Source organism: Mus caroli, chromosome 2, assembly GCF_900094665.2.
Source record: "Mus caroli chromosome 2, CAROLI_EIJ_v1.1, whole genome shotgun sequence".
Taxonomy (NCBI): domain Eukaryota; kingdom Metazoa; phylum Chordata; class Mammalia; order Rodentia; family Muridae; genus Mus; species Mus caroli.
Window position 1 is genome coordinate 23092608 of NC_034571.1, and position 10670 is coordinate 23103277.

Genomic DNA, 10670 nt, shown 5'->3' on the forward strand with positions numbered 1-10670 from the left:
TTTCTGTGGTCTCCATCTGGACTCCAGCTTCTTGCCTCTAACACATTCTCTCAAACCATACAGTGCCCACCCTTCTGTAGAGCCTCCAATAGCTCCCAGTTACCTACCACAACTGCTCAAAACCCTCCATGTGTCTGCCCTCCCAACCACTCCCCCGTGCTCGGTCTCCTGGCAGTGCTTCTGATTTTAAGAAAGGCAGATGGAAGGCACTGGGAGTTTAAGGTCAGCCTGGTCTACATAGTGAGTTCTGAGACAGTTAGAGCTTCATAGAGAGACCCTGTCTAAAGGGGGTGAGGGGATCCTATGTCAGGGGCAAGCTGGAGCTACTCCTAGGCCACTACAACTTTAGCAACTGGCCATCCAGCCCTCCTGTGCCTTCAGCCCAACCTCTTTGACGATCCAGGACCTACTAACTAGACTTGGGGTGCAGTCACCACCCACATTGTGCTACTCAACCCTGTGAAATTCTGTTTGACTCCTTACCTCCAGACAGCTTGGGGCAGGGGCCATTATCTTAGTGTTCCCGTCCCTTCCCAGAACTAAAGTGGCATTTGGCCCAGAATCGCTGTCTAGTCAGTCTGTTTGTGGGCATCTGGATGAGACAGCCACGTTGTTCCCTGAATTGTCCTCCAGTCCTGGGGCCTCCTCCTGGGGCCACAGTCCTCCTCACTGTGGTCATGGAGAGGGGCAGAGGGGCAGGGGAGGCCTCAGAAGGTCCATCATTGCTGCTGGCCAACCAAGGGCTAGGTCGTTTCTCAGTTCTTCTAGAGTCCCGGCTTTGCCTTATGCTGAGGTGGGAGACCATCCCACCCTGGTTTCTGGTATAGCTGAGTGCTAGCTCTCAGAAGCACTCAAGTTGGGTGAGGCGGAGGCACCTCTGCCTTTCTACCATGGGACCCTTGCGGGGGTGTCTTACCTCCTCCCAAAAGATAGGGTTGGCCTCATAGCCACCCACAGACAAGGCATCCCCCTGCAGTCGGAGGTAGACAGAAGCATCGTGATCCCGGACATTGGGCATGTTCTGGAAGGCAAAGCAGAGAGACCACAAGCTTCAAGCAGCCTTTAGCACTGGTCCCCATGCACTGGGGAAGGCCCAGCTCTGGGTGGACTGTGGCACCTTCGCCTACACTGGAGATGAGCAGGAAGAGACATACAGGAACACGTCGAAGAGGCCCTGCTCACAGTGCCCGAGTTCAGGACTGCTTTCAGAAGCACTGCCATATTTTCGACAACTAAATACTGTTTTAAAATAATAACAGTTAGCCCTGCCAGGACCATCACCAGAAGCACGAATACTCCAAAGATAAAGGAATCCCAGAGCAAAATAGCACAGGATTGTGGAGACCCCTGGCGGCCAGGGAAGCCCATGCTCCTATCTCAGTAGGATGTCCCTGTCTCTCAGTACTGCCTCTCCTAGGCTCAGCATACATGTGTCTGCCCAGCAACTCCACTGCTCTCTCCATACAGGAGTCCACCCTACTCTGGTGGACAATATGGCTCCACTCCAATTCTGCCCCCAATTCTTCCCCAGCTGCTTCAAACACTGCTGGCTGCTTCCTCCTGGAAGTCAGCCTGATTGCTGGACATCATCATCGCCACAGCTACCTTCATGAGCTCCTACTAGAGGCTAGTATTTGCTCAGCACATCACCTTGCTCTGCCTCAGCACAGTCCCATACACAATTACTACCCATGCTGCAGAAAAGGAAACAGCGCTGAGGCTGTGGCTCCGTTGGTAGACTGCCTGCCAGCACATTTGAAATCCTCAGCAAGTTCTGTCTCCAGCACTGCATGGACTGGGCGTAGTGGTGCTAAGATGACCGTTCCAGGTCATCCTTGGCTACAAAAGTAGCCCAAGAGTAGCCTGAGCTACATGAGACCCAGACAGTGAGGATGAGCACAAATAAGAAGAGGAGTGGGAGAGGAAAAGAAAGCTGGCCCAGCGAGATGACTCACTGGGTAAAGGAGCTTGCCACTGAGCCTGATAACCCCATGTCTGATCTCAGGTACCCACATGGTAGAAGGACCAACCTCATAACTTATTCTCTGACCTCCAAAGATACACACACACACACACACACACACACACACAAATGCATGAATGCTATAAAAATGTTAAAGGAAGAAAAGGGAACCTGGAGGCTTAGAACAATGACTGCACCCTCCTAGGCTGAGTGGGAAGATGTGAACTTCTAATCCACAGCCTGGGCTCAGCCCTGGGCTTGGCATCTGCATGGGGTAACCATCTCCCGGCAGAAGCAGATGGGAGGAAGATGAAAATGAAGAAACGGGCAAACCATGCCTTGAATGGGACAAGAATGTCAGAGCAGAGCTGGCTAGGACCAGAGCAGCTTCTCAAAGCTACCACAGAAGATGGACACCCAAGCCTTGATTGAGCCCTTGTCTGTAGCCAGAGCCTGATATTATGGGAGGACAATATCCTACAGCACACGCAGGGAGCTTCCTCAGCTAACATGGGCAAGAAGACACCTGATGCAAAGCCCTCAGCCTTAGGACTCTCTTCAGCACAGAGTGGAACCACAGCAGTGGGCAAGCAAGTCTGAGACCTGGCTCTGCCTCCTGCCTAGCCCCAGCACTCGGCAGGGCTAAACTCATAGAGCCTTCTCTATGGAGAGATGGGTCCTGAGAACTCTCTCATTACACCAGACTGTACCCTGCACAGTCTTGAAGCAGTGGAGCCCTATCCATATGCATATCCACAGGCACTCCGGGACCTTGCAGCTTGACTCTGATTTTGAGATTCATGGAGGGAAATGAATGAACCTGCAGGCTGTCCTAATGCTTCCCAGGAGGGAGACTTTAGCTAGGAGTGAGGAGTGGTGCCCCTCAGTGGACACCCTGTGTCTACCCTCAACCCAGGACACATCCACTGCCTCCCTCCCCCATTTACACCTTCTCAGGCTCAGGCTGGCACTCTTGGAGCCCTTTATGGTCAGAGAGTGACCCCTGGTGGCCACCTGAGGAGTAGGTTCTTCCCACAGCTCTGACCTTTGGTACAGGGCCAGCATGGTGTCTCTGTGAATAAGGACATACTGTGTGTTCAGGGGGAGTTACTCTAGGAACAATGACAGGAGCCGACCAGACCCAGGCTTTTGCTGTGCTATCCCCTACGTTCACACTGTGAAACATCCAGTCTTCACATCTTGAAGGCAGAAAGGAAGCCAGGTTCATGCAAGGTGGGGGAGGCAAGCCCTAGGAACAAGGCTTCTAACATGGGCAAGAGGAGGTGTGCAGTTGTCTAAGACTCTCATCACTGGGCCCTAAATAAGAGCATTCTGGCTTCTCACACTATCCCCACCCCACAACCTATGGCTTAGATCTCTGAAATGTCAATCAAAATCAAAACCAAATGCTCTGTGACCTTCTCCATCATCCTCAAATCCCCACTAAGGTGTGGCCTTCTCCTTCTCCAAGGAGCTACCAAAAGATCAACTGGTCCTCCAATCTTGGCTAGGGATGTCAGGCAGCTCATGCCCAGCCACATTTGATTGGCCTAAGGGAAGTCAGTTGTGTGACTTTGTATGGTCCTTTAGGACAGGCTCTGCCCTACACTGGGTCTCTGAACCCTGGGAGGGTTCCCTTCCAGAACCCTTTGAAGCTCCTTTGCTTATCTGCAGGGTCCCCTTTTCTCCTCAGGCAAAACTCAGGGGTCTCTCTCTCTCTCTTCCCTACCACCTCCAGTCAGTGCCGGCTGGAGACAGGATTAGATCCCCATTGGAAAGGATTAGCAAGAAGGTGAATGATGGTGGAATAGAGGAAGGGAATGGTAAATGGGGAGGAGGGATGGGTCGTGGATGGGTGGGTGGATGGAAGGCAATAAAGAAGGGATGGAAAGATGGATGATGAACAAGGAGATGGGGGAGTGGTTGCATAGATAGAAGAAGGCATAGAGGAGGAATGGAAGGTGGGAGCGTGGCAAGGATAGAAGGAAAGAAATGAATGGTGAGAAAAGGATGGGAGGGCAAAAAGAATAAAGGGGGGCTGCAGACGGCTCAGAGTTAAGAGCGCTGGCTGATTTCCCAGGACTGGGGTTCGAGTCCCAGCATTCACATGGCAGCTCATAAGTGTGTGAGCACCCTCACACAGACATGCATGCAAGCAAAACACCAGTGCACATAAGATAAAGATTTAAAGGATAGAGGGATGGAAAGAGAACGATGGAGGATAAAAGAGAGGGGAAGAAGGTAGGAAGAGGAGAGGAGGGTGGAAGGCGTGATGGGGAAGTAGTGGGTTTGATGGATGAGGCAGGAGGGAAGAGGAAGATGTGCTCAGATGACTGGTAAGGGGAACGAGGGATCAGTGGTAAGGCACCAGAAAAGTCCCAGCCAACAACATAGGAAAGAAGATCAAGAGAGGAGAGAGCAGGAGGCACACAAGGTCTGGGGCTCCCTCAGCAGAGGCTCTCAGAGGTGCTGTGTGCCAGGAACCAGAGTCATAAGTCAGGATTTAGCACACTTGATTTCTCTGAAACTCAGGCCCAGGACACTGAACAAAGCCAAACTGGATGCCTATGGCCCAGCTTGGTAGCCATGGTTACCAGACTAGAGATTCAAAGAGAAGCCAGGCCCTGGTGACCAAAGTAGCCTGCACCATCAAATTCACAGCATCTGCCACCACCCAGAAGGTCCCCATTGCACCCAGAAGTGGAGCCTAAAGCTGAGGGTTGTGCCATTTGACTGTGTCCAAACTCGGTGTTAGGGGAAGTCCTGAGTTCGCCAGCACCATCACTTACCTGAATCCCCTCGATGCGCTCAGTGACGACATAAGCGTGGTGCATGGCCACCAGCGGGACCTTCACTCCAGCCATGCGGCCCACCTTGCTCGCCCACACTCCTGAAGGCAGAATGGAGAACACTCAGCTGCCACCTGAGTGGGCATGGGGCACCTCAGAATTCCTGCCTACCCTGACTTCCCACCCAAGAAAGGCGTCCTTTGTGGGTGGGACCCAAGCTGTGAGAGTCAGGGGAACAGTGTTTCAACCTGCACAGTTGACCACACAGGGTGTCTGGATGGAGCCATGCTCTGTCTCCACAGCTGCCACCCGCCGCACTCCAAAGTCATCCGTCCGCACACGGATGCCAGTCACTGCACAGTTTTCAATGACCTGAAGTGGGAAAAAACTGCACTTTAACCATATGGGGCTCTCTGACAGTCTGACCTCCATCTGCAACCCACTGGATGGGACCAGAGGATACTGCTTCTGTGAGAAACTCTTCCTGATTCATTTGGTCAGAGAAATGGAAGCCACATCACAAGACAGCAGAGCCCACTCCCTTCTTTAGTTGGAAAACTTACACAGATGTGGCAGGGGTGGGGATACTCATTCAAAACAGCAAAGGATCGCTGGCTTTCTAGTAGGTAAGATTCATTTGAAAAATAGAAAAATAGAAAAATACTTATACATCACTTTGGTTTTTAAAAAGATGTGTGTCTGTTTATTCCTTCATGAAAACAGAAACATGCTAAAATGTCCAGTCTTGCTGGACTCTTTTTTTTACTTCCTTTGTCTTTTTGTGTGTGCATGTTTGTGGTATGTGCATGTGCTGTGTATGGTATCTAGATGTATGGGGGGTCTGTACAGCTTCGTGCACTGTGCTGGTTGGCTTTAAATGTCAACTTGATTCAACCTAGAATCACCGTGAGAGAGATTTAACTGAAGAATTATCTCGATCATTTGGCCTATGAATGTATCTATGGAGAATTGACTTGGTTGTTAACTGACCTAGTCCATTGTGGGCAGCACCATTCCCTACGCTGAGTCTGGACTGCATGAGTAAAGGAAGATAGCTGGGCATGAGTGTATTCATATACATATACATGTACACATATATATCATATATCTTCTTTCCCTCTCCCTCTCCCTGTCTCTGCCTGTCTGCCTGTCTGTCTGTCTGCCTGTCTGCCTCTCTCTCTCTCTCTCTCTCTCTCTCTCTCTCTCTCTCTCTCTGTTCCTGAGTGTGGGATGTGATGTGGTTAACTGCTTGAGTTTCTACCTAGACTTCTCAATGATAAAACCATAACCTGGTTGTAAGACTAGTCAGTCCTAATCCCAGCACTTGGGAGGCAGAGGCAGGCAGATTTCTGAGTTCAAGGCTAGCCTGGTCTGCAGAGTGAGTTCAAGGATAGCCAGGGCTATATGAGAAACCCTGTCTCGGAAAAAAAAAAAAAAAGACTGGTCAGTCCTTTCCTTCACTAAGTTATTTTTTGTCAGGGTGTTTTATCACAGCATCAAACATGAAAGTGTGGGGCACAAAAGCACATTTGGAGGCCAGAGAAGGACATTGGTGCCCTCCTCTGTCACTCTCTGCCTTGTTCCCTTGAGATAGGCTCTCTCACTTAACTTGGAGCACACTGCTTCCACAAAGATGGCAGACAGAAAGCCCAGCAACAGCCACTTTACCGCGTGGATGTTGGGAACACAAAACTAGGTCGTCATGCCTGAGCATCAAGTATCCAGTGACATATCCCTAGCCCCTGTTTATCATTTTAAGTTTTTCTACAGTAAGTGCAAGCTTGAGGCAAAGAAAGGCAGAATAGTAAGATGGGATCCAGAGATTCCTTTTGTGACAGAGTAGGATCCTTGTGAAGGGATGGGACAATACAATGGCTGAACCCCAAAGGCTGAATGGTCCCAACTGGCCCAGGACCACATATATCAGGCCAAGGATGGAATCTTTTCTCTGGCCTCGGGGTTTGTAGGGAAAGTGAGCTCAGAGAGAAGACCCAGAGTTGGCAGTTTTGGGCACCTGAGCTCCTCGAGCTGCTGCTGCTCTGGTGAGAGTAGTGCAGGTGCCAGCGGGGTCCATGGTACCATCCTGTGGCACATACAGGGTCCCATAGAGGTCGTCCACGTTCATCAGCGGATACAGATTCTTGGTCTCTGCTGGGCTCAGCACGTGGGATTCTATACCATAGGCCTTGCCCAACTAGAAAAACCCAGAAGAAAGTATCTGAGCCCATGGGAAGCAGATTTTCAGGCCACTTACCTGACTCAGGGCCCTACATACAAGACCAACCCTGCTGCCTCTAGAAGCCTGAGCAAGTCTCTATGCCCAGAGGACCCCTTAGGTCTTCTCTAGCAAGGAAGTGAAGGGGTGGAGCCAGTACAGAGGCAGGGTCTGGAGCATACCCCTTTGGCTCTAGCATCTGCTCCAGTGATAGCTTTGTAAGATGAATGAGGGACTGAACACCCACTCCCAGAAATGAGCAGATAGCAAACTGTGCAGTTGATTAGGAACTTAGACAAGAATGAGCTACAAATTGCTTATGTGCCATAATACAATCAAAATAAACGCTCACAGTCTCATATTTTAGGTCTGATGATTCCAAGTTTTCCCCAAGAAAACACCAATATGCTCCTGGCTTGATGGCACTGTCAAGCAGGCGACGCCCCCATATGTAATTGGACCAAGAACAACCAATACAATGTGGGTGATGACCTACTTAACAGGGATCCACCCAGTTAGCAATGAGATTCTTTAAGGATATTTTTCTTTTTGAGACAGGGTCTCATGTGTCCCAAGCTGACCAGAAACTACAGAGCCAAGGGTGACCTTAAACTCCTGCCCTTTCTGATAGGGTAAGAGGTATGCCCCACAATACCAGGCTTCAGATTACTTCAGAGGTAAGGCTCAGTGACTCTGAGTTGTTCTAAATCTGCGAGCAGGTGAAACACCACATTGTTTTATTCAGAGTTGGGGTAGAACCCAGGGCTTTGTGCACACTGAACGAGCACCCCACAGACTAAACCACACCCCCAGCACTCTCCAGGAATTTTGAATGAAGAGTGTGGGGCTCTCCACTCAGGTAGCTCAGCCACCAAAGAGCAGTGATAAGGTTTGAACCCAGATCTGTAGGCCCTGCCTTCCATGTCAAGGAATTATTGCATATACTTACTGCTGGGGTCCCCTTCACCTCCACGTATGCCCACAAAGAGCACAGCATCTATGTAAGCTTCCATGAGGTGCACACCCCACCTTTCCCCCTACGGAATACAATCCCCCACCTGAGCCCCCTGCAGAAAGCATGCCCAGCTTTCCCTAGGGGCACACCCACCGACATGAGCCTCTTGTATTCATTCAGGCGTTGCCGGTTAGAGGCGATGAAGAGGCCACCATTCTGAATCCAGCCTGTATGCAGCCCCGTCTCCTCTTCCAGATCACGGCTCACCACTCGCCGTGTGTGAGCCAAAAGCTCTACCTCCACATCGCTGGGCCGCAGCTGCCACAGTAAGCCTGGGCCAGAAAAGGACACTGTGAGTCCCCTGCAGGGTAGCGTCACACCCCTCTTCCAGAGAAATAAGGAGGAACAGTGGGAACCCAGGAAGGATAGGACATAGCCTGCCACAGGTGGAGGTTAGGGCTATGTTGGGACAGCTCCTAGTGACAATATTTAGGGCTTCCATTAACAAGCACCTATGTGCCAGGCCTGGTAGAGTCTAGCTAGAATCTTGAGAGGCCCAGGCTAGCCTCAAACTTGCTATGTGGCCAACAATGAACTTGAATTCTTCATCTTCCAATTCTCTGGCTCCCAAGTGCTGACACGATAGGCCTAGGCCACCATACCGCTCTTTGAGAGGTTATTTCATAGGTACCAAATTCAAAGTAACAGAGCAGGTGAATGGTGAGACTGAAAACTGACTGGACCCAGATATCCCAGTCTTGCTAAGACAGCAGAGGCTGAGGAACAGAAGCCAGCAATGAGGCTACTGCAGCATGGAGGGCCAAGGCCTGACAGCCCAGCCGGCCTGGCTTTGGGAGATGGGCTTAAAGCAGGGGGTCTCAACCTTCCTAATGCCGAGACTTTTCAATACAGTTCCTTATGTTGTGGTGACTCCCAGCCATAAAATTATTTCATTGACACTTTATAACTGTAATTTTGCTACTGTTATTAATCATAATACCAATATATGATATGCAACCCCAAAAGGGGTCACAACCTACAGGTTGAGAACCTCCGGCTTAGAGGCAGTGTGCTCCGGACTAGACTATCAGTTCTCCAAGTTCAGCAGTAGTCTCATGATGGCCTCTTGACAGCCGCTGAGGTGCGAGTGTTTACACCACATCAGATTGGCAGCTGTTCACCAGGGCACCACTGGCTAAAGGGTTGAAGACATAGAACTGTGGGAGCTTAGTGGGCATGCACAGGGTAAGTCAGGAGAGTGCCACAGAATGTGAGCCTCTACCACACAGGGCCATCTGTCCTCCAGCAGGTGTGTCTCTGCCTAGTGGCTTCCTCTGGGAACAGGGGTTCTGCTCTTAGTTCAGACAGCTGCCTGGATGCAGCTTCACCCATACCCAAAGGACCACAGGCAGTGCCTACCACTCTCCCTAGCACAGCTCTTCAGAGAATGAAGTCTGGCTGGCCTTCCACCTCCACTATACATCTTTCCTCTCCAACACCACTGCCTCACCCAGACTGACCCCCAGATGTGTCCCACCTACCCGCCTGCACCCCCAGCTATGTCCCACCTACCCACCTGCACCCCCAGCTATGTCCCACCTACCCGCCTGCACCCCCAGCTATGTCCCACCTACCCGCCTGCACCCCCAGCTATGTCCCACCTACCCGCCTGCACCCAGGTTCCCACCTGCTGTGTGCCAGGTGGTCCCAGAGGTCAGTCGCTCTCTCTCCAGCAGCACCGCTCCACCTACACCCAGCTTAGCCAAGTGATACAGAGTCTGGCAGCCCAAACTGCCCCCACCGATGACCACAACATTGGCTGTGCTAGGCAGGGGCTGGCTTGGTCCTTGGGGCCCCACGGAGGCACCTTGGGCCTCCTCCTTCAGGGTCCGCTGATATGGAACACTCTTCTCGGTGGTGGGCCTGGCCTCTGTGGCTAGGGGTTGTAGCCCCAGATTCCGAGCAGCTCTCCCTCGAGGACAGGTGGCAGCTACACGTAGGACCCGGCTCAGTGAAGCCATGGGGACTTAGGGCTCCTGTACCTTGGGGAGGCAACAAGAGAGTCAGTTTGGATGGGGTACAGTGCAGACATTGTGGGGGTTAAGCCCATGTACCTGAGGTTCCCCTGCTACATCCTTGGCCTTCTTTCTGCTGCTTCCCTGTGATGTGTGTTCACTAACTCCCCCACTCCCCCTCTCAGCTATTCACCCCTCCATTCACTCCCTCCCTCCCCCATTCACTCCCTCCCCCATTCACTCATGTGCTCCCCACTCATTCATTCACTAACCCACTCCCCATTCACTCACTCACTCCCCCATCCTCCATCACTATTCCATTCACTCTCCAGCAGGTTCTAGCTGGCCTCAGGGAAGACAGTTTTGGATAGGAAGTGGGTGTCAGAGAGGTGGGGTTAAGCAGCCCTTAAGGGGTTATCAAGAGCCCTTCCTTCAGAAAGCCCACCCCAGCCCCATCTCCCTATTCATCAAAATGTAATAACATGACTTTACCAGGAAACCAGGTGGTGATGGCGCCGGCCTTTAATCCCAGCACTCAGGAGGCAGAGGCAGGCAGATCTCTGAGTTTGAGGCCAGCCTGGTCTACAGAATGAGTTCCAGGATAGCCAGGGCTACACAGAGAAACCCTTTCTCACACCGACCCATGCACACCAAATAAAAGAAAGAAAGAAAGAAAAAGAGAGAGAGAGAGAGAGAGAGAGAGAGAGAGAGAGAGAGAGAGAGAGAGAGAGAG

At 51.5% G+C, this 10670-nt stretch overlaps 1 protein-coding gene across 2 annotated transcripts in view; it reads right to left on the reverse strand.

The window, feature by feature from the left end:
- Sardh (sarcosine dehydrogenase) overlaps nucleotides 1-10670 on the reverse strand; it is a 57830-nt gene that overhangs the window by 45160 nt on the left and 2000 nt on the right. For both annotated transcript variants that reach the window (XM_029474635.1, XM_021183131.2), the window contains exons 2-7: nucleotides 9610-9964; nucleotides 8076-8254; nucleotides 6767-6946; nucleotides 5001-5124; nucleotides 4753-4853; nucleotides 917-1021 (exon numbers count right to left, since the gene is read on the reverse strand). In XM_029474635.1, coding sequence (XP_029330495.1) covers nucleotides 917-1021; nucleotides 4753-4853; nucleotides 5001-5124; nucleotides 6767-6946; nucleotides 8076-8254; nucleotides 9610-9943 — 1023 coding nt within the window. In that variant the 5' untranslated portion in view covers nucleotides 9944-9964. The remainder of the gene's footprint in view (nucleotides 1-916; nucleotides 1022-4752; nucleotides 4854-5000; nucleotides 5125-6766; nucleotides 6947-8075; nucleotides 8255-9609; nucleotides 9965-10670) is intronic.